This window comes from Oncorhynchus nerka, linkage group LG12 (genome assembly GCF_034236695.1).
Source record: "Oncorhynchus nerka isolate Pitt River linkage group LG12, Oner_Uvic_2.0, whole genome shotgun sequence".
Lineage (NCBI taxonomy): Eukaryota > Metazoa > Chordata > Actinopteri > Salmoniformes > Salmonidae > Oncorhynchus > Oncorhynchus nerka.
The window spans coordinates 17,420,229-17,443,677 of NC_088407.1; the positions used below are offsets into that span (position 1 = coordinate 17,420,229).

At 43.0% G+C, this 23,449-nt stretch overlaps 1 protein-coding gene across 2 annotated transcripts; it reads right to left on the reverse strand.

Annotated features, from left to right (window-relative positions):
• Positions 1 to 6,398: 6,398 nt before the first annotated feature.
• Positions 6,399 to 22,911, reverse strand: LOC115137896 (AP-1 complex subunit sigma-1A-like). Of its 2 annotated transcripts, XM_029674185.2 has the most exons (6): positions 22,745 to 22,911; positions 22,055 to 22,091; positions 12,742 to 12,920; positions 10,758 to 10,866; positions 8,213 to 8,350; positions 6,399 to 7,829 (listed from the first exon to the last, which is right to left on the reverse strand). In XM_029674185.2, the coding sequence occupies exons 3-6, from the start codon at positions 12,918 to 12,920 to the stop codon at positions 7,782 to 7,784; spliced, it is 474 nt and encodes a 157-aa protein (XP_029530045.1). In that variant the 5' UTR covers positions 22,055 to 22,091; positions 22,745 to 22,911; the 3' UTR covers positions 6,399 to 7,781. The 2 variants fall into 2 exon arrangements, with proteins under 2 accessions (XP_029530045.1, XP_029530044.1); XM_029674184.2 differs by lacking the exon at positions 22,055 to 22,091.
• Positions 22,912 to 23,449: the final 538 nt, after the last annotated feature.

Genomic DNA, 23,449 nt, shown 5'->3' on the forward strand with positions numbered 1-23,449 from the left:
CTACATGTACCGACAAAGCCCCGCGGTGGTGCTGCGATGTCTGGGGCCTACCACTGTTACTGGGGAGGGTCAAACATGCATCCCTGCCACGCTTAGATCCAGAGCACAGGGCTTTGATCACAGAGCTTTGATCCCAGTAACGAGTGCCCGTCTCCCCCTTGTTGAACAGGTGGGTTGCCCCCCCTGGAGCCTTCTGGAGCTAAGAAATCTGATGGAGACTCATGCTGGGGGGGAGAATGATAATAATAATAATAATGATGACTATCAGAAACAAACAAAAGGAATATCAATAGTCTAAATAAAGAGATCGATTAAAAATAAATGAGAGAATGAAAGTGAAGAGAGGATAGATGGAAGGAGGAAGGTGGGGGGGATGGGGGATGAGAGGAGAGGGGATGGAGAGAAGGAGGGATGAGAAGAGCAGAAGGGAGGGAGGGATGGGATAAGAGGGGGAAGAAAGGAAAAGAGCAGAGAAGGATGAAGGGAAGGAGATAAGGGGAAAGGAGGAGAGGTTGTTGACTGCAGCCAGCTCACAGAGGGATAGCAGCAGTGATTCATTGGTCATGTGACTCCCCCCCTCCCTCTGTCCTCCATCCCTCCCTTCTCTCCTCTGCTGGGTGAGTCATCCTTCGCTCCTCCATCCTCATGCAGAACCACTGCAGAACCCTCAGGCAGCCACACACACACACACTAAGTGCACACAGCATGCGCAGTCAGGCACACACTCACACAGAGACACATACATACTGCAGTCCACTGGTGTGCGTGGCCAAAGAGCTCTATTTTCACGTCATCTGACAATAGCGAAGGGTACCAACCGAAGTGCCAATGCCGTTCACCAAACTCCAGGTGCCGGTGGTCAGAGCTCTTTGGCCACACATTCCAGTGGTGGGTTTATCGTTGTAGAACAGAAGCATATACAGAAAACAACCTCACACCTGCGGTAAAACATGGTGGTGGATCTTTCATTTTATGGGGCTGTTTTGCTTCCACTGGTCCTGGGGCCCTCGTTACGGTCAACGGCATCGTGAACCTTACGCAGTACCACAAAATCTACATTTTGCAACGGCCATCTCAGTCCCTGAACTTGAAGCCCATTGAAAACCTGTATTTTGAATTAAAGAGGACAGTCCATAAGCGCATATGAAGGATATCAAGGATCTGGAAAGATTCAGTATGAAGGAATGGTCTAAGATCCCTCCCAATGTGGTCTCCAATCTCATGAAATATTTTTGTAAAAGGCGCAGTGTCATTATCCTTGCAAGGAGAGTGGGCTAGAGTAATGAAAACAGGGGCACCAATAATTGACCACTATCTTTTAAAAAAATTACGTGGTATTACTTCTTAAACAAAATCTCTTCCTCTTACAATTTGTATTAGTATAAAATAGAATTTCCTAATTTTTCCCTCAGTATTTGTATTATGTATTTTATAGTATTTTTTGCTGGACCTGGCTGTAATGTAACAGAGTAGATCCGGTCCAGTCCAACCAGCTACAGATAGTTCATCTGGTAGAACCAGCTACAGATAGTTCATCTGGTATAACCAGCTACAGATAGTTCATCTGGTATACCCAGCTACAGATAGTTCATCTGGTATACCCAGCTACAGATAGTTAATCTGGTATACCCAGCCACAGATAGTTCATCTGGTATAACCAGCCACAGATAGTTCATCTGGTATAACCAGCCACAGATAGTTCATCTGGTATAACCAGCCACAGATAGTTCATCTGGTATAACCAGCCACAGATAGTTCATCTGGTATAACCAGCCACAGATAGTTCATCTGGTATAACCAGCTACAGATATTTCATCTGGTATAACCAGCCACAGATAGTTCATCTGGTATAACCAGCTACAGATAGTTCATCTGGTATACCCAGCTACAGATATTTCATCTGGTATACCCAGCTACAGATAGTTCATCTGGTGATTCATTGGTCATGTGGCTCCCCCTCCCTCTGTCCTCCATCCCTCCCTTCTCTCCTCTGCTGGAGAGTCAGCTCCTCCCATCCTCATAGAGCCATAACCAGCCACAGATAGTTCATCTGGTATACCCAGCCACAGATAGTTCATCTGTTATAACCAGCTACAGATAGTTCATCTGGTATACCCAGCCACAGATAGTTCATCTGGTATACCCAGCCACAGATAGTTCATCTGGTATAACCAGCCACAGATAGTTCATCTGGTATAACCAGCCACAGATAGTTCATCTGGTATAACCAGCCACAGATAGTTCATCTGGTATACCCAGCCACAGATAGTTCATCTGGTATACCCAGCTACAGATAGTTCATCTGGTATACCCAGCTACAGATAGTTCATCTGGTATACCCAGCTACAGATAGTTCATCTGGTATACCCAGCTACAGATAGTTCATCTGCTATACCCAGCTACAGATATTTCATCTGGTATACCCAGCTACATATAGTTCATCTGGTATACCCAGCTACAGATAGTTCATCTGGTATACCCAGCTACAGATAGTTCATCTGGTATACCCAGCTACAGATAGTTCATCTGGTATACCCAGCTACAGATAGTTCATCTGGTATAACCAGCTACAGATATTTCATCTGGTATAACCAGCTACAGATAGTTCATCTGTTATAACCAGCTACAGATAGTTCATCTGGTATACCCAGCTACAGATAGTTCATCTGGTATACCCAGCTACAGATAGTTCATCTGGTATACCCAGCTACAGATAGTTCATCTGGTATAACCAGCTACAGATATTTCATCTGGTATACCCAGCTACAGATAGTTCATCTGTTATAACCAGCTACAGATAGTTCATCTGGTATACCCAGCTACAGATAGTTCATCTGGTATAACCAGCCACAGCCAGGCCATATTAGGACATGATACATACAAATGGAATACACACCCACATATTTTTTTTCTCCTTCAGTCCCTCTCTCTCTCTCTCTCTCTCTCTCACACACACACACACACACGGTGCACCCAACGACCTGCATTATTATGTGATATACTCCCAGTCATTTTCCATCTCTGTGTACTGATGATGTATTGATGGTGTGCATCCCAAATGGCACCCTGTTCCCTATGTAGTTCCCGCTAGAGTGCACTACTTTTGACCAGGGCCCATAGGTAAAAGTAGTGCACTATGTAGGGAATAAGGTGCCGTTTGGGACGTAATCAGAAGGAAAACAGAATGGAGCAGCATTTTAACATTCTATGTTTATTTCAGGGCCCCATACCGCCACCAAGGATAATAGCTTTCTCAAAAAAGGTTTGGGCTAATCACTGCCATTTAGAAGAGAAGGATGGCGGGAGGGCGGGAATCTGCGAAAGAGGTGAGGGAGGAGAGGAAATGAGAAGAGGAAGATGAGGAGGGGAGGTCAGGAGGAGGGGAGAGTTCACCAACGTCAACATCATAGCAGGAACAGTCTGTGGGAATGCAGTACAGCCTCAAATTATCAGCCCGTGTGGGGGGTGGGTACTCTATTTCCATTGCAAATCTGAGAGCCCTTTCCTGCCTACTCTGATACTAAGCCACCCACACCTTTGGAACCGACACACACACCCCTCGCTCTCCCTCACTAGCGCTCTCTCCAAGCCTTTGTCAGTGACTGTAATGTGGGCTTGCTGAAGCAATACAGAGGGTTAGAGAAAGGTATCCGGCTGTGTAGGAGCCGAGTAGTACCATGTGAGGGTTAGAGAGAGGTATCCGGCTGTGTGGGAGCCAGGTAGAACCATTTGAGGGTTAGAGAGAGGTATCTGGCTGTGGGGGAGCCAAGTAGTAACATGTGAGGGTTAGAGAGAGGTATCCGGCTGTGTGGGAGCCAAGTAGAACCATGTGAGGGTTAGAGAGAGGTATCCGGCTGTGTGGGAGCCGAGTAGTACCATGTGAGGGTCAGAGAGAGGTATCGGGCTGTGTGGGAGCCAAGTAGAACCATGTGAGGGTTAGAGAGGTATCTGGCTGTGGGGGAGCCAAGTAGTACCATGTGAGGGTTAGAGAGAGGTATCTGGCTGTGTGGGAGCCAAGTAGTACCATGTGAGGGTTAGAGAGGTATCTGGCTGTGGGGGAGCCCAGTAGAACCATGTGAGGGTTAGAGAGAGGTATCTGGCTGTGTGGGAGCCAAGTAGAACCATGTGAGGGTTAGAGAGAGGTATCTGGCTGTGGGGGAGCCAAGTAGAACCATGTGAGGGTTAGAGAGGTATCTGGCTGTGGGGGAGCCCAGTAGGACCATGTGAGGGTTAGAGAGGTATCTGGCTGTGGGGGAGCCAAGTAGAACCATGTGAGGGTTAGAGAGGTATCTGGCTGTGGGGGAGCCAAGTAGAACCATGTGAGGGTTAGAGAGAGGTATCTGGCTGTGTGGGAGCCAGGTAGAACCATGTGAGGGTTGGAGGGGACAAGGGACTGAAGTCTCAAATGTATTTAGGCATATTTAGTACTATTTTAGGAAGTATGCCAGGGAAGTGTGTTCATTGTATACTTGCAAGATCGATATTGATATGTTGGCGTAGAGCCATATCTCCATCAGCTAGTCAGCCCAGAGCTACTGCTGCGTCCCCATGGTAGCTCTGAGACGGCCATGTCAGTTTGGTGCCAACATGATGCCCTGAATGCCAAATTCATCCTCGATACTTTGTGACCGCTCTGAAAACATTGAATAGTTTGTGGTGGGTTAGGTATTGCCTGAATAAATCCACCTGTACTCCTATTCTCTGCCCTTATTTACAGACGGACTGTCGTCCTTTATCTCATCCCTCCATCTCCCTCGGACTCGTCTCGCTCTCTCTCCGCTGTATGGCAAGGCTGAGCTGCACTCCAACACGGTCACAAAAGAACGGTGACTCATTCACTTAGAGGCTCCATCTCTCTTTCCCCTTTCTTTCTCTCTCCCTATCTTACACAAACAGCTTGGCTTTGGATTCCCTCTGAATTTAAAACAGTAGCTACATCAACAGGTATGCATTTACACCTATAGGAGAATGACATTTCCCACTAACACATGCATCCACTTTCTAACATATGTCGACACAAAAACACTCCCTTATCTCCCACAAAACAGCTTCCGACACATGAAACGTCTTGAATTTCAAAACAGCAGCTACATCAACTGGTAGCTGTGCATTAAAGTCTATAGACTGGCACTTCCTACTATCGGAACCCATTAAAAACATGCATGGGCATTCTGTAGTTAACACAAAATGCTTTAACAAACTATTACTAGCTACAGTTACATTTAAAATAAGGACAGATGCTCTTATCCAGGCCGACTTACTGTCAGTACATTCAACTAAGGTAGGTAAAACATTTAAACAATTCAGAAGGCACAAATACACAATAATTTTAAAATGTGATTTTATTGTCATTATAAAATTACATTGCCACACGATTCCCTGTCTGAAACCCATTGTAAATCGTCATTGCAAATAAGAATTTGTTAACTGACTTGCCTAGTTAAATAAACAAATTCAGGGAAGAGGGCACCATGACTGGACCATAGTTCAGTAGTTATTTATCAGACCTCCTACCCCTAATGCTAGATTACAAAAGGAATAAAGTGCCTGAAAAACCTCAACACTACTCAAAATATCTTCCAATTTCAGATGCAGTTCCAATAATCCACACTAGACCACTAAGAAGCTCTGTCCCATTGCTCAGATCACTTCATCCCACTTTGAACAGAACACTATATAGGGCAGATGAGATGGAGGATTGAAAAGATTGAGTATGACTTGATCTAACCCATCCTCACCATAAACGCTGCAGACCGGAGGCACTGGTGCTCTCTCCTAGAAGCCTTACGTTACTCCAGACACAAAGAGGATTGAGTATGACTTGATCTAACCCATCCTCACCATAAACGCTACAGACCGGAGGCACTGGTGCTCTCTCCTAGAAGCCTTACGTTACTCCAGACACAAAGAGAATTGAGTATGACTTGATCTAATCCTGCAGACCGGAGACACTGGTGCTCTCTCCTAGAAGCCTTACGTTACTCCAGACACAAAGAGGATTGGGTAAGTAGGTAAGTCATATATTGGGCATGAATTCTAAGTGGTATGCCAGCGTGGATATTGGAACACAGCCTATGTATTGCTACTACTTGGGAGTGAAGCAACGTATTTGGGAAAGCACACTAGCAAGTAGTATGTTGGTATGCAGGTTGGAACGTACCTTGTTAAAAGCAAAGGGCTAAAGTCTGGTTACAAGAACACACATTTATAGTCTGAAGCTAAACTCTACTAGCTGCAGTTTCTTCCCTCTTGTTGCAGACAAACACATGAGTACTCTTTGGAAAGTAGCTATTCCAGATCTGCCATGTGGTATAGTACTGCATTTAGTGTGTGTGTATAGGAATGGTAGCTAGGTCCATTTTTGTGTGTGTATTTCTCAAAAAAAAGTCACATGCATCTTAAAGTAGTTCACATTTTTATGCATTGCAGCTCAAAAACAAACTGACACTATTTTTTGCCCTGTGTTCGTTTTAACTAAGTTGAATCATCATCATCATCATCATATACCATCACGTTGCACCCTCTAAACACATTCATGTTAGCACATCCACACAAGTGCTAAAACAGCACAGACTTCTCCATAGGTTAGTTGCTCAACACAAGAAAGCCTGGGCGAGAGAGAGCAAGACAGAGAGATGGTCTGAAACAGTTCCGGAATAGAACACAGAACTAGAATTCTAAAGGAACTCTGGATGGAAGTGGAATTTTGGGTAGAATCATTTTCAGATTGTTTCCCTTCCTCTTTATATGAATGTCAAGGTTACTTCTTTTTGTTCCCTGACAAGATCCTACTATAGGTTCAACAAAGCTCACCAACGCAGACAATCAATGTGTTCCCTTAAAAACAGCAAACGTATTATATTACTATAATTAATAATAATCTCATAACATGTGATTCATATACAAAACATTTTAAAACAGCAATTTATTTAAAAACAAATTCATGTCCCCCAAATGGCACCCTATTCCTTATGTAGTGCCCTACTTTGACCAGAGCCCATATGCACTATATATAGGGAATAGGTTGCCATTTGGCAACGCAACCCTAGTCTGATCAAAAGTAATCTGGTCAGTGATGTTTTAATGTTTAATTGCATCCCCAACTATAAAAAGGGTTGAGATGTGTTCTGACTTGCCTCTTTTGAGGGAAATGTCAAAGGTCAAATCAGACCTGGGTTCTAAAACTATTTCAAATACTTAAAGTCGAGCTTGATTAAGCTTCCTGGCACAATGGAACCAATAGAATGGTCTCCAGGCAGGCCAAAGCAAACGCGGGAAGTACTTGAAGGATTTTCAGATACTATTTGAACCCAAATCTGGGTTACATTACAGTAGTAATAGATACATCTTCCAGCCAAAAGTGGAATGATTTTCAGAGCTAATATACATTACGGTTGCAATATTCCGGTAACTTCCCAAAAATTCCCAGGTTATCCTAAAATAGTTGTATAACCCCAGGAATCAGACAGGATTTAACAACAAATCCAGAATCCACCATACAGGATTTCTGGAAAACTTGAGAATTTTGGGAAAGTTCATTTTGCAACCTTAAACCATCATGATAATATACAATTAATGTCAGCAATGCTTTGAATTCAGTAGTACCAGAACGTCAAAGGTGTGAATCTCATCGGACCCCCGCTTAACCCAAACCCCTCCATTTACCCCCTCCCCATACACACCCACATCACAAACCCCCTTTCCTCCCCCCTGCACCTGGAACCCAAAGAGTCTTTGTCTGTAGCCTGATAAAGTGTTGTGAGCAGAGTACCCTGCTGTCACTATGCCAGACCCATCTCCTCTAGAACACTCCTGGGTGATTCATCCTCCTGTAGGGGGAGATAGAGAGAACAGCATAGAATTACATTTTACAAGTCTAGAATGTACATTATTACATTATGAGGGTCTATGACCTCATCCCCTCTTGTAATTCAGCAGTATCTCTGTGGGGAACAGATGCTCTGACAGGATAATGATTACCACCACCGTACAACACAAAAAACATAGATCATTCATTCTAAGGTAGAGTCCTAGCAAGTATGGTAGGGAGAACTCCAAAATACACCGATTGAGGTTGAGTGAGACCCAAACGTTGGTTAAAAACAGCCATTCAATAGTTTGAAGTATGAATAACACTGGTTAGCTGGAGTTTCACATTATTTTTAATAAGAGATCACTTCTTCTTCCTCCTGTGGTGTGTGTGTGTGTGTACCTCCTGCAATAGGTCGGCCTGTTCGATGGCCTTAAGTACACTCTTCTTGGACGTGTCCTGGATCTCTCCCCCGATCAGAAACTCATCCAGTATAAAGTAGGCCTTCTCAAAGTTAAAGATGATGTCCAGCTCACAAACCTGCCAGGGCGCACACACACACACACACACACACACACACACGGGAGGAATCAGAATCACCTTTATTTACTAAGTACACTTACATAAAAACACAGAATTTGAGGGGAGAGAGGGTTTAAGAGAGGGATGGTGACCATTACAGTCCATTCAGAAAGTTCAGACCCCTTCACTCTTTGCCACATTTTTGTTACGTTACAGCCTTATTCTAAAATTGATTAAATAAATAAAAATCCTCAGCAATCTACACACAATATCCCATAATGATAAAGCAAAAACAGATTTCGAAATGTTTGCAAATTTATTACGAATAAAAAACAGAAATACCTTATTTTACATACATGTTCAGACCCTTTGCTATGAGACTCGAAATTGAGCTCAGGTGCATCCTGTTTTCATTGATCATCCTTGAGATGTTTCTACAACTTGGAGTCCAATTAAACTGATTGGACATGATTTGGAAAGGCACACACCTGTCTATATAAATTCCCACAGTTGACAGTGCATGTCAGAGCAAAAACCAAGCCATGAGGTCGAAGAAATTGTCTGTAGAGCTCCGAGACGGGATTATGTCGAGGCACAGATCTGGGGAAGGGTACCAACAAATGTCTGCAACATTGAAGGTTCCCAAGAACACAGTGGCCTCACTCATTCTTAAATGGAAGAAGTTTGGAACCTTCCCAGAGCTGGCCACTCGGCCAAACTGAGCAATCGGGGGAGAATGGCCATGGTCAGGGAGGTCACTGACAGAGCTCTAGAGTTCCTCTGTGGAGATGGGAGAACCTTCCAGAAGGACAACCATCTCTGCAGCACTCCACCAATCAGTTCTTTATGGTAGAGTGGCCAGACAGAAGCCACTCGACTGTAAAAGGCAGATGACAACCCACTTGGAGTTTGTCAAAAGGCACCTAAATGACTCTCAGACCATGAAAAACAAGATTCTCAGGTCTGATGAAACAAAGATTGAACTTTTTGGCCTGAATGTCAAGCGTCACGTCTGGAGGAAATCTGGCACCATCCCTACAGTGAAGCATGGTGGTGGCAGCATCATGATGTGGGGATGTTTTTCAGCAGCAGGTACTGGGAGACTAGTTAGGATCGAGGCAAAGAAACAGAGCAAAGTGCAGAGTTACTTTTTTTTTTTGGGGGTGGAATTTTTACCCCTTTTTCTCCCCAATTTCGTGGTATCCAATTGTTGTAGTAGCTACTATCTTCTCTCATCGCTACAACTCCCGTACGGGCTCGGGAGAGACGAAGGTTGAAAGTCATGCGTCCTCCGATACACAACCCAACCAGCCGTACTGCTTCTTAACACAGCGCGCATCCAACCCGGAAGCCAGCCGCACCAATGTGTCGGAGGGTACACCGTGCACCTGGCAACCTTGGTTAGCGCGCACTGCGCCCGGCCCGCCACAGGAGTCGCTGGTGCGCGATGAGACAAGGACATCCCTACCGACCAAGCCCTCCCTAACCCAGACGACGCTATGCCAATTGTGCGTTGCCCCACGGACGTCCCGGTCGCGGCCGGTTACAACAGAGCCTGGGCGCGAACCCAGGGACTCTGATGGCAAAGCTGGCGCTGCAGTACAGCGCCCTTAACCACTGCGCTACCCGGGAGGCCCCAGTACAGAGTTCCTTGATAAAAACCCGCCCAGAGCACTCAGGAACTCAGACGGAGGTGAAGGTTCACCTTCAAAACAGGACAACGACCCTAAGCACACAGCCAAGACAACGCAGGAGTGGCATCAGGACAAGTCTCTGAATGTCCTTGAGAGGGCCTACCAGAGCCCGGACTTGAACTCGATCGAACAGCTCTGGACACACCTGAAAATAGCTGAGCAGTGACGCTCCCCATCCAACCTGGTAGAGCTTGAGAGGATCTGCAGAGAAGAATGGGGCAAACTCCCCAAGTACAGTGTGTTCCAAACTTGTAGCGTCATACGCAAGAAGACTCAAGTCTGTAATCACTGCAAAAGGCGCTTCAACAAAGTACTGAGTAAAGGGTCTGGATACTTATATAAATGTGATATTTCAAAAAAAAAAAGTGGAATAAATTGTAAAAAAATTGAGAAACCTGTTTTGATTTATCATTATGTGGTATTATTTGTAGATTTAGGGAGAGGGGCACAGAGCGAGGAGAGGGGCACAGAGCCAGGAGAGGGGCACAGAGCCAGGAGAGACATTTGGCCACAGGAGTGAACAAAAAAAGCGAGAGGGTTGGCTACAGGAGAGGGGGATGAGAGAGAGTTGGCAATAGAATAAAAGATGGTGAAGGAGAGTGAGGGATGAGAAAGAGAGAGAAGAAAGAATAGGAAAATAGAGTGATAAAAATATAGAGTAGGAGTGAGAGAGCAAAAGAGAGGGTGGAGAAACAGCGTGAGGGTTGAGAGAAAGAGCTGGAGTGACTCACACTGCCGAAGTACTTATCCAGCAGCTCTACGAAGCGGTGGATGACCTCCAGAGTAATGAGCTCGTTGTCCTGCTCTTCCACCGCACAGCAGAAATACAGACTGGCATACCTGACACACACACCTGTTGTGTTATTGAAGATCTACACACCCACACTTTAATCGTTGAGGTTAACTAAGGTGTTCCGCAGGAGGGAATAACCGGGGAATCTAGAACCCGCCAACCAGGACTTCTGGAAAACCTGGGAATTCAGGGAAAGTTAACAGAATTTTGCAAACCTAGGTTTAGCTGAGAATAAAAGGTCCTTGGGGAATCTCTGGAGCGCCAGTCCAGTCCGTAACCCAGGAAAACTAAGAACTACTGAAAGAGAATCTTGATATGCTGCTGTTAACAATGCCAATCTATGCAGTGTAGCAGCTACATCCTCAGCCTTTCTACCAAAGCAGTGGCGGGTGGCTCTTTGTTATTGTTTGAATGCAGATTGCCTCTTTAATGACTCAAGTCTATGCAGTGTAGTCAGACAATTCAAGGGGTGTGATATTCAAAATGTCATGTGCCAGTCTTATACACCATAGTGTGTGCATCTGTGTGTTAGAGCATTAGAGAAGTCAGCTCGTTGGCTCCCTCCCCTGGCCAGAAACACGTACTGCACGACTGCAGCGCACAATGATAAAGAATCACTGAGCGTCAAAGCATCACACACCAAGGACACTGACGGCCGAGAGATATTTAGTACATCTGTCCATTGTCCGCAGTAAATTTTTTGTTCACTCAAATCATTTGCCGTCTGCCTAGATAGCTTAAGAAAGCAACGCTGTTTGGCTTATGCCCACTTCTAAATATGTAGTTAGCTAATGTTGATAGCTACCTAAAATGTGTAGTAAGTCCTTGTTGTGGCCATCTGGCTCGTATCAACATTATCATTAAAGCAAAGGATTTGTTCTTGCAAGTGCACATTATCAAACCTAACAAAAAAAAGAAGATTTGTGCGCAAAACTCCTAAGCTAAATGTAAAAGACATTAAGACTTGCTTTAGAAAAACAATTAAGCAGCATACTATAATTTATTTAAGTTAGTCCGGGCTCTCCAATTGGCTCAGTTAAATTGTCGACCACTGACAGGCACGTTCTTTGCTCTAGTAAAAGAAGGAACGGCCTACTACTGTGATAAGTACCTATCGACCCGTCAGGTCTCGGTGTGTCTAACCTCTAAGCTACTGTGGGATCCTATGGGCAGCTTTAACCCAGAGTGCTGTGTGTGGATGCCTTCTGCATGAGTGTTATAACAGAATCACCGAGCATCCGCTGTATTGAAACACACTGTACAATCTAAAACGCTGTCTGCTGTGAGACATCAGTGTTGGGAGAAAACAATACACATGCCTGAAAGACAGCCTGGAAACTGTGCGATTCACTGTGATCACACACACAGTCATATCACGAGGTGACATTCTGTCTCTTTTAATCCACCCCCTCCCCCGGAACCACGTTTTAAGGGCAATTATTAACGTCCCCCCTGGAAACACATTTGAATGGCAATTATTACCAGTAAAGTGGGGCCAGATGTTTTGATGGGGGGGAATGATTAGAACGTAACACCAAACACTGAGTCACTGGTTGACTCATTATTCCAACCATGACAACTCATTTTCGGAGACAATTGTGGAATGAGCTTCTGAAATGACAACTAACACTTTCCAGAGGCCCCCTAGAGAAAGTGAGTATGCATCATTTCAGATACTAATGCACATATAGCTCACAGATCGCAGCCCATGGAGCACATGCTCAAGTGTGTGTGTGAACAGTGCATAGCGCCTACCTGCTGTTCCACACAACCATGAAAACGTAGGTATACAACAAACAGCCTGACCTTTTAGGAAAGTGTAGGATGTGGTACTGTACATGTAGGAGGTGATTATGTCATGAATATTATGAATGTATATATACTGTGTGTGTTGAGACAGAGAGACAGAGATATTCCAGTACCTCTTGTAGACGATCTTGAGGTCCCTCCACTCCAGGAAGCTGCTCATTTTGGGTTTGCGGGCCAGGACCACCTGCATCAGTTCCCTGACCATCTTCTTCTTGTCCCTCTCAGCCGTGGCAGTGTACCACTTCTGGAGACGCAGCTTCCCCTGCCGACTGAACAGCAGCATGAAACGCATCTATACAGGGGGAGGAGATAGCAAGACACTGAAATATATTGGTTGTCCAAGACTAGGTTTAATCTGTGTCTGGGAAACCAGGGAGCGTGGAGGAGGAAGCAGGGGGTATGATAGACAGAGGCTACCAGAAGGGAGATCTAGGCATAATAAAGATAAATATTCAGTTGTTGGATCAATACTGGACACACACACCACACCACACACAGTGAGTCTGATACATTAACAGCCTGCACTGGGATGATGGTAGAGCGCAGTGGGAGGGAGTGGAAGAAATGAGGAAGACAGACCGGGAGGGAGTGGAAGAAATGAGGAAGACAGACCGGGAGGTGGGAGGGGAAGAAGATGAGGCAAGACAGACCGAGAGCAAGGTGGGACCGAGAGCAAGGTGGGAGGGAGAGGGAGACAGACCGAGAGCAAGGTGGGAGGGAGAGGGAGACAGACCGAGAGCAAGGTGGGAGGGAGAGGGAGACAGACCGAGAGCAAGGTGGGAGGGAGAGGGAGACAGACCGAGAGCAAGGTGGGAGGGAGAGGGAGACAGACCGAGAGCAAGGTGGGAGGGAGAGGGAGACAGACCGAGAGCAAGGTGGGAGGGAGAGGAGACAGAGAGCAAGGTGGGAGGGAGAGGGAGACAGACCGAGAGCAAGGTGGGAGGGAGAGGGAGACAGACCGAGAGCAAGGTGGGAGGGAGAGGGAGACAGACAGAGAGCAAGGTGGGAGGGAGAGGGAGACAGACAGAGAGCAAGGTGGGAGGGAGACAGACAGGAGCAAGGTGGGAGGGAGAGGGAGACAGACAGAGAGCAGGGAGGGAGGGAGACAGACAGAGAGCAAGGTGGGAGGGAGAGGGAGACAGACAGAGAGCAAGGTGGGAGGGAGAGGGAGACAGACAGAGAACAAGGTGGGAGGGAGAGAGCAGAAGACAGATGAGGAAAAACGATGGAGGAAGAGAGAGGAAGACAGACAGAGCCCTTACCTCATGACTCTCAAGTGCATTATTTTTTCAAAACATTTCCACAGGATTCTACTGCAGGTATTTCTAAACTGGAGTAATGCTGTCAGGGGTACGCCGAATACAAATGTGATAAAAAAAAAAAATCAGTTTAAGAAATCATATATTTATTTATTTTTCCCCTTCCCATTTTCAAACAGTACATTTATATTTTCCAATGGGGTTATACATTTGGGTGAGGTCCCCCCCTCGCCTGAGTAGCCTCGTTTCACTGCCAAAAATGTAATTAAACCATCTAGTGTTCAGCTAAATAAAAACAATGTCAAATACAGGAAGCCTAGTCAAATAATTAACACCCAATTACATTAACCGTTACTCTCTCACGGGAAACCTTCACTCTCGCACAGACATTTAGAAATGAAACATGACAATTTGAAAAATAAGCCACGGGAGTTTGAGCAAGAAAAAAGACGACTTTCGGGTAGCAAGACATGTATAAAAGCAACAGATACCATTAATAAGAAGGGGCTAGAAGAGTCTTATATGGTGAGCTACCGAGTGGCTTGGACAGGCAAGCCCCATACTATTGTAGAGGAATTAATTATTGCTGCTGCCACGGATATGGCTGGGACAATGTTGGGGGAAATAGCCCCCCCAAAAAAACCTATACAAACAATGTCTTCATCAAACACTGTTTCACGACGTACAGCGACATGGCAGGAGATGTTTTGAAACAATTACTGCTTCACATACAAGCCAGTGAATTCTATGCGTTACAGCTGGATGAGTCAACAGGGCCTGGCACAGCTCCTGGTATATGTCCATTACGTTCATGTTGGGTCAATTAAGGAAGACATCCTCTTCTGCAAACCACTGGAAACCAGGACAACAGGAGAGGATATTTTTAAAGTAGTGGACAGCTTTGTGACATCAAATGGACTTTGGTGGTCAAGATGTGTTGGTATCTGTACTGATGGCACAAAAGCCATGACAGGGAGACATAGTGGAGTGGTAACACGCGTGCAAGCAGTTGCTCCCGACGCTACTTGTGTACACTGCAGCATCCACCGAGAGGCTCTTGCTGCCAAGGGAATGCCTGACAGCTTGAAAGATGTTTTGGACACTACAGTTAAAATGGTTAACTTTGTTAAAGCAAGGCCTCTGAACTCTCGTGTATTTTCTGTATTATGCAATGATATGGGCAGCGAACATGTAACGCTTTTACAAGATACAGAAGTGCACTTGTTATCAAGGGGCAAAGTATTGATGTTTTTTTAATTGAGAGACGAGCTTAAAGTTCTTTACTGACCATAATTTTCACTTGTCATCATGCAAGCAGTCAGACGAGTTTCTCACACAACTGGCCAAGGACATCCACTTTGTGCACGACTGGCCTAGGACATCCACTTTGTGCACGACTGGCCTAGGACATCCACTTTGTGCACGACAAGTCATTTTTCCAAAAACTGTTTACAGACAGATTATTTCAATATCCCAATTTCAGTGGGTCAGAAGTTTACATACACTAAGTATGTAAACAGCTTGGAAAAATCCAGAAAATGATGCCATGGCTTCAGAAGCTTCTGATAAATTATGTCAATTGGAGGTGTACCTGTGGATGTATTTCAAGGCCTACCTTCAAACTCAGTGCCTCTTTGCTTGACATTATGAGAAAATCAAGAGAAATCAGCCAAGACCTCAGAAAAAAATAAAATAATTGTAGACCTCCACAAGACTGGTTCATCCTTGGGAGCTATTTCTAAATACTTGAAGTTACCACGTTCATCTGTACAAACAATAGTAGCAAGTCGCTCTGGATAAGAGCGTCTGCTAAATGACTTAAATGTAAATGTAAATAAACACCATGGGACCACGTAGCCGTCATACCGCTCAGGAAGAAGATGCGTTCTGTCTCCTAGAGATGAATGTACTTTGGTGCGAAAAGTGCAAATCAATCCCAGAACAGCAGCAAAGGACCTTGTGAAGAAGCTGGAGGAAACAGGTACAAAAGCATCTATATCCACAGTAAAACAAGTCCTATATCGACATAACCTGAATGGCCGCTCAGCAAGGAAGAAGCCAATGCTCCAAAACCACCATAAAAAAGCCAGACTACAGTTTGCAACTGCACATGAGGACAAATATTGTACTTTTTGGAGAAATGTCCTCTGGTCTGATGAAACAAAAATAGAACTGTTTGGCCATAATAACCATTGTTATGTTTGGACGAAAAAGGGGGAGGCTTGCAAGCCGAAGAACACCATCCCAACCGTGAAGCACAGGGGTGGCAGCATCATGTTGTGTGGAAGTGCTTTGCTGCAGGGGGGACTGGTGCACTTCACAAAGTAGATGGCATCATGAGGTAGGAAAATCATGTGGATATATTGAAGCAACATCTCAAGACATCAGTCAGGAGGTTAAAGCTTGGTCGCAAATGGGTCTTCCAAAAGGACAACGACCCCAAGCATACTTCCAAAGTTTTGGCAAAATGGCTTAAGGACAACAAAGTCAAGGTATTGGAGTGGCCATCACAAAGCCCTGACCTCAATCCTATAGAAGATTTGTGGGCAGAACTGAAAAAGTATGTGTGAGCAAGGAGGCCTACAAACCTTTTGCTAAGGTGTATGTAAACTTCAACTGTATGTGAGAGTGGATTCTCAGCCCTCATTAGCATGAAAACTAAACACAGGCACAGACTGTGTGGAAAATGATTTAAGTCTGAGACGCTCTCTAATACAACCCAACATTGCAGAGTTATGTGCATCCTTTCAAGCACACCCTTCTCATTAAGCTGTGGTGAGTTATTCACAATTTTTGACGAACAAATAAGGTTTTATATGTAAGATGGCTAAATAAAGTAGAGGTCGGCCGATTAATTGGAATGGCCGATTTCAATATTTCATAACAATCGGAAATCGGTATTATTGGACACCGATTTTTTTTACACCTTTATTTAATCTTTATTTAACTGGGCAAGTCAGTTAAGAACACATTATTTTCAATGACTGCCTAGGAACGGTGGGTTAACTGCCTCGTTCAGGGGCAGATCGACAGATTTTAACCGTGTCAGCCCGGGGGATCCCTTGTGTTCCTTGTTTGAGCCCAGGGAGGACAGAAGCTATACTGTTACACTGGCAATAATAAAGAGCCTATAAGAACATCCAATAGTCAAAGGTTAATGAAATACAAATGGTATAGAGTAGAGGTCGACCGATTCTGATTTCTCAACGCCGATAACGATTATTGGAGGACAAAAAAAAGCAGATTTTTTTTTTTACGTATATATACACAGACACACACTTTTGAAATAATGACAATTGCAACAATATTGAATGAACAATGTAACACTTATTTTAACTTAATATAATACATAAATAAAATCTATTTAGTCTCAAATAACATGAGAACATATGTTAAAACGAACCACCAGCCTTCATGGGTCTTCAATATTCCCAGTTAAGAAGTTTTAGAACACAAACACAGCTCTGAAGTGACAATGATACTGAAGAGTCTGCTTAGGAGACAAATACTGTCAACTGTTTGAATAAAAATAGAGTTCGAGTTACCTGTGATGAATGTTGAAAACAAAAACTGTAATTACTATATGCAGGAAATCCTATTTTAATAATGGACATGGTAAGAATTGACTACCAAAGTGCGAGTCATAATTCCCATGACGCCTTCTAGCAAAATCTGAAAAGCGGTTCCTTCATTCATTTATTCCATAGGATATTTTTAGATTCACTTAAAATAAGGTCTGTGTTTCATGTAGGCTTACACCAGCTGGCCAATTTGATTACTGTGTAGATATCCATAGGACAAGGTAACATTGATCAATATTGGCTAAATATAAGCGAAGATCATTTTTATGAAAATATTTTGACAAATGTTACCTTATCCTAGTGAGATTTACACGGGTCTCAAAACGCTGAGGTGGTTTAAGCACGAAACACAGACCTTATTTGAAGTAGATCAAGACATTCTCTATGGAAGACATGAACGGTAAAATAACGAAGGAATCCCTTTCAAGTTCAGCCGCAAGTTATTACAGTAATTATAACGCGTTGACTATTTCTCTCTAAACCATATACCTTAGACTATTACGAGCCTGCTGCTGCCTACCACCCCTCAGTCAGACTGCTCTATCAAATCATAGACTTAACAATAATAAACACACAGAAATACGAGCCTAGGTCAAATCCGGAAACTATAACCTCGAAAACAAAACGCTCATTCCGTTCCGTATTTTATCTAACGGGTGGCATCCATAAGTCTAAATATTCTTGTTACATTGCACAACCTTCAATGTTGTGTCATAATTACGTAAAATTCTGGCAAAATAGTTTGCAAAGAGCCAGGCGGCCCAAACTGTTGCATATACACCGACTCTGCGTGCAATGAACGCAAGAGGTGACAATTTCACCTGGTTAATATTGCCTGCTAACCTGGATTTCTTTTAGCTAAATATGCAGGTTTAAAAATATATACTTCTGTGTATTGATTTTAAGAAAGGCATTGATGTTTATGGTTAAGTACACATTAGAGCAATCAATGACAGTCGTTGATTGATTGTTTTTTATAAGATAAGTTTAATGCTAGCTAGCAACTTACCTTGGCTTCTACTGCATTCGCGTAATAGGCAGGCTCCTCGTGGAGTGCAATGTAATGTAATCAGGTAGTTAGAGTGTTGGACTAGTTAACTGTAAGGTTGCAAGATTGAATCCCCCGAGCTGACAAGGTAAAAATCTGTCGTTCTGCTCCTGAACAAGGCAGAACGTTCCTAGGCCGTCATTGAAAATAAGAATGTGTTCTTAACTGACTTGCCTAGTTAAATAAAGTTTTAAAAAATAAAATCTTTTTTTTTTTTTACAAATCGGCGCCCAAAAATACCAATTTCCGATTGTTATGAAAACTTGAAATCGGCCCTAATTAAATCGGCCATTCCGATTAATCGGTTGCCCTCTAGTATAGAGGGAAATAGTCCTATAATTACTATAATAACAACAACCTAAAACTTACCTGGGAATATTGAAGACTCATGTTAAAAGGAACCACCAGCTTTCATATGTTCTCATGTTCTGAGTAGGAACTTAAACATTAGCTTTCTTACATGGCACATATTGCACTTTTACTTTCTTCTCCAACACTTTGTTTTTGCATTATTTAAACCAAATTGAACATGTTTCATTATTTATTTGAGGCTAAATTGATTTTATTGATGTATTATATTAAGTTAAAATAAGTGTTTATTCAGTATTGTTGTAATTGTCATTATTTTCAAAAATAAAATAAAATAAAATAGGCCTATTAACTAGTTGCTCCTACCCTCTACTTTTTTGAACATTTTGTTAAAAATCGCGCAACATTTCAGCGCCCTGCTACTCATGCCAGGAATATAGTACGTTCATATGGTTAGAATGTGTGGATAGGAAACCCTCGGACGTTTTTAAAACTGGTTAAATCACGACTGTGGCTATTACATAACGTGCGTTACATCGGAAAGCGCAGGAAAACCTGATCACAGAAAATGGAAATAAATATCCTTGCGCCACTTCCAGCAATTGTTAACAGTGAGCCGAATTAGATAAGACCGAGCATTCAGAATCCCAACTGATTCTTGGTTGAACCGAAACAGGGGCACCACTTACCTCCGGTCTCCGCCCAGATCATTCCGGAAGAGCTCTCTCCTGAAATTTTTTCCAAGACGACAGCTAATGATTTTTACAACGCCTATGGATGATTTTTATCGCTTATTAACGTTTACTAATACCTAAAGTAGCATTACAAACGTATTTCGAAGTGTTTTGTGAAAGTTTATCGTCTACTTTTTGAATTTTAAAAAATGACGTTACGTTGTGAAATCGCAGTTTTTTTCGTTTATCACACAGTCTACATATAACGATATCTTGGCTTTATATGGCCCGATTTAATCGAAATAAAGACCCAATAGTGTTTATGGGACATCTAGGAGTGCCAACAAAGAAGATGGTGAAAGGTAATGACTGTTTTCTATTTTATTGTGCGGTTTGTGTAACGCCGAAATGCTAATTATTTTGTTTACGTCCCCTGCTGTGCTTTTGTGTTGTAGTGTATTGGTGCATGCTATCAGATAATAGCTTCTCATGCTGTCGCCGAAAAGCATTTTAAAAATCTGACTTGTTGCCTGGATTCACAACGAGTGTAGCTTTAATTTGATACCCTGCATGTGTATTTGAATGAACTTTTGAGTTTTAACTAATACTATTAGCATTTAGCGTAGCGCATTTGCATTTCCAGAGCTCTAGTTGGGACGCAAGCGTCCCAAGTAGAGGCAAGAGGTTAATCGGTATCGGCTTTTTTGGTCCTCCAATAATCGGTATCGGCGTTGAAAAATCATAATCTGTTGACCTCTAAAATAAAGAGCAAAATGATTGATTATTATTATTTGTGCCCTGGTCCTATAAGAGCTCTTTGTCACTTCCCACGAGCCGGGTTGTGACAAAAACTCACTCATTCTTATGTTTAATAAAAATGTATCAATTAGTGTGTGTGGCAGGCTTACAAAGATGGCAAAAAAACAACATTTGAGAGTGCGCTAACCCTGGTGCTAGAAGGGGTACACAGCTGGAGGTTGAATGTTTGAAGGGGTATGGGACTATAAAAAGGTTGGAAACCACTGGTCTACTGTATGCCCACAGTGTTAATATTGAGGAGGAACAACTGTCCAGTAGCAGAGATTGCTATAGAACACTGGAACTCCCTGGCACCATGTGGCCTGATGGAGCGTCAATCTCCTCGATACTAATGTAGCACAAACATTAACCCCGGTAGCATATGGCCCAACTCACACCAACCATTCTCATTAACTCTGGCCCGGATCTCATTCTCAACTCTAATACAGCCTGCCTACAACATTATCATATGTTAAAGTCACCTTCTAAAATTACCCCATAAACATATGTGCGTAGTGCATAATGCCTGCCTATCTGCGTGTGTGTGTGTGCGTGTGTGTGAGTGGGTGAGAAAAAGAGAGAAAACAAGAAAGAACAGTGAAGATGTGAGAACTAAACAGTGTGTCCTCAGAGACACTACAGAGCGAGAGAGGCATGTGATGCGGTAGAAGCAGCCATGTTGTGTACAAGAATAGAATTCTCTTTGGGAGTATTCTTAGTCTCATCTGTGTCAGATCCTAAAATATGATGTGATGTTGCAGCAGCAGTCATAAGTCTGTCAATGGACCCACAGTATTGTAGCCTGGGCACAGATCTCCTATGGTCGTTGTCGCATTTGGCATGACAATGACCATATATGAGTTGGCAAGACAGCGCAAACAGATTGAACCAGGCTAACATTCAATTTAGCCAACAGACTTGACAGAGCTCTTGTGTGTACAATATGTCCATGTAAAACACAATTAGAACTCAGAGACCCATCACTCTTCAAGAAGCAATGACCAGACAACCATAAATATTAGTTAGTTTAGTAATCAAATATTATTGACAGCAACTGTAAAAGTTCAACTGAGGCTAAAGCAAACAATATTAGATTGAAAGCTATACAGAGAACATCAGTAGTTAGTGTCATCTCCCCTGTAACTATTCCGCAGGTCGTTGTTGTAAATGAGAACATGTTCTCAGTCAACTTACCTGGGTTAAAAAATAAAAAAAAGTAGCCTGAGTGCCCGTCTGTCTGTGCCATCATGGCAACTCCTTGTCACTTAGTGCCAAACAAGGAGTTGCCATGATGGCACAAACAGACTGGCACTACGGATAGTTAGTTACCACGAAAAACACAGAAGCAAAGCTGAGCTACACATGATGTTAGGGACCAAAGGTTAAATACACAGAACTAGACGAACCGTACAAACTAGAGCTGGGTGATAGACAAAAATCCACTATAAATGAATTATCACGATAATTTGAACATTAAGTTTATCACAATGTGTAAGTCTTTTTTATATTAACCATTAAAACTGTTACAGTTATAGCTTTCAATAGTCCCATTGTAGCAAATTTATTTCGTTTCAAACTTTACATTTATCTCGTAGAGCCCTATAGGTTATTTATCATAACGATATTAGCAAAATGTTCAAGATAAGTGTTTGGTTGGTGTCGATCATTTTTGGTTCATCGTCCCAGCTCTAGTACAAACTACTCACACCAATCAATAATACAGACTACTTGGGCTATGCTAGTTCCACTTTACTTACAGTCAAACCCGCCCAGTGCTTTCTCTCTAGTATAAATCTGACAGAGAGAAGAGACACGGAAGGGGTGTTATGTCCTGTAGTAGGATACTGGTGACATGGAGACAGCATTTCCCATTTGTACTGATGAAAGGAGTGTTTTTAAATTTGACAAAGGTGGACATGGTCTAACAGTCAACAGTTCATCATTGTCCACACTTGTACAATAAAAGGTATCAGGGCAGCAATACAATAGGTAGTTAGCCTAACTGACTGACAAACAGGTCCGCAACAGAGAAACTAGTGCCTGAATAGCACATTTAAATCAAAACACATTGTTCATTTGTATCATTGCAGGTATCTAGATAGATTTTTGTCTAATCACTATAGTATCTGGCTAAGCAAATATCAAAGGTTAGTTTGAAGCCTCGAAGCTAACTTGCTAACTAATGAGCATACAGCTTGCTGACGAAGTTAGAATGTATATTAGATACAATTCGAATGTACAGCCTGTCTATCAGCAAGCAGTTACCTGTATTTTAGCATTAACCACTTTACATTGCTAACTAGGTAACACAGTTCAACTGTCAGTTGGCCAACCGGCTTGGTTTACACTGCTTCCTGAAACCATACACTTTGCTAGCTAATGAGCTAGCAGGTTAGCTTTAGCTAGTCAACTATTTTTATGGCGATACTATCGCCGACAATACTTACCATTTTATCGGGTTCTCGACGCAAATATTAACGCGTTTCTTCCTATATGAATGACTTGGTTTTAAACGCAGCAAGCGTCAACACTCCATCTCTGTTTCAGCAGAACAGTACGGCTAACGCGAACAACCCGTTCGGCCAGTCAACTAGCTAGTAGTAGGAAAGAATCCGGTGACTGACGTCAGCACGCTGAACATGCGCATTGCGCATTTTGAGGCAACCGTTTTGTAGCCAGGCCAACTCGCTAGATTTTTTTTATTTTAATGTATTGCAACAATAATAACAATAATACACATCTATACAGGGACAATCCTGTGAATACAATGAACAAATAAAATACTAAAACACCAGGCGAACCGCCCCCACCACACACACGCACACAATTAATACCCTTGTCAAACCAAAGGCCTTTGAAAATGGATTTCCTGATCATTTTAATAACTCTATTATTCCAAATCAATGTTTTATGAGGGGAAAAATTGTGCAGAAAAATCCAATTTACTGATGAAACTTAGACAATTTCACAGGTAATTATGGAGGGTCAAAATCACATTTCATTTCAAGTCCACCAAGTTAATTAAACAGACTGTTAGGGATATGATACCGCACAGCAGCAGGATTAGACAGACGTAATTTCAACAATGAATTCTAAAAGCACCCACTAATGACTCAAAATCAATAGCCTGTAAACCTCCACAATCATAGTTT

Bases quoted from the DNA above. Each gene is read 5' to 3' on its own strand.
- LOC115137896 (XM_029674184.2), bottom strand. The intron at 10,867-12,741 runs GTACTGGAATAT...TGTGTGTGTCAG, and splicing joins CTCAAGATCGTCTACAAGAG to GTATGCCAGTCTGTATTTCT. The intron at 7,830-8,212 runs GTACACACACAC...CTCCCCCTACAG, and splicing joins AGGCCGACCTATTGCAGGAG to GAGGATGAATCACCCAGGAG.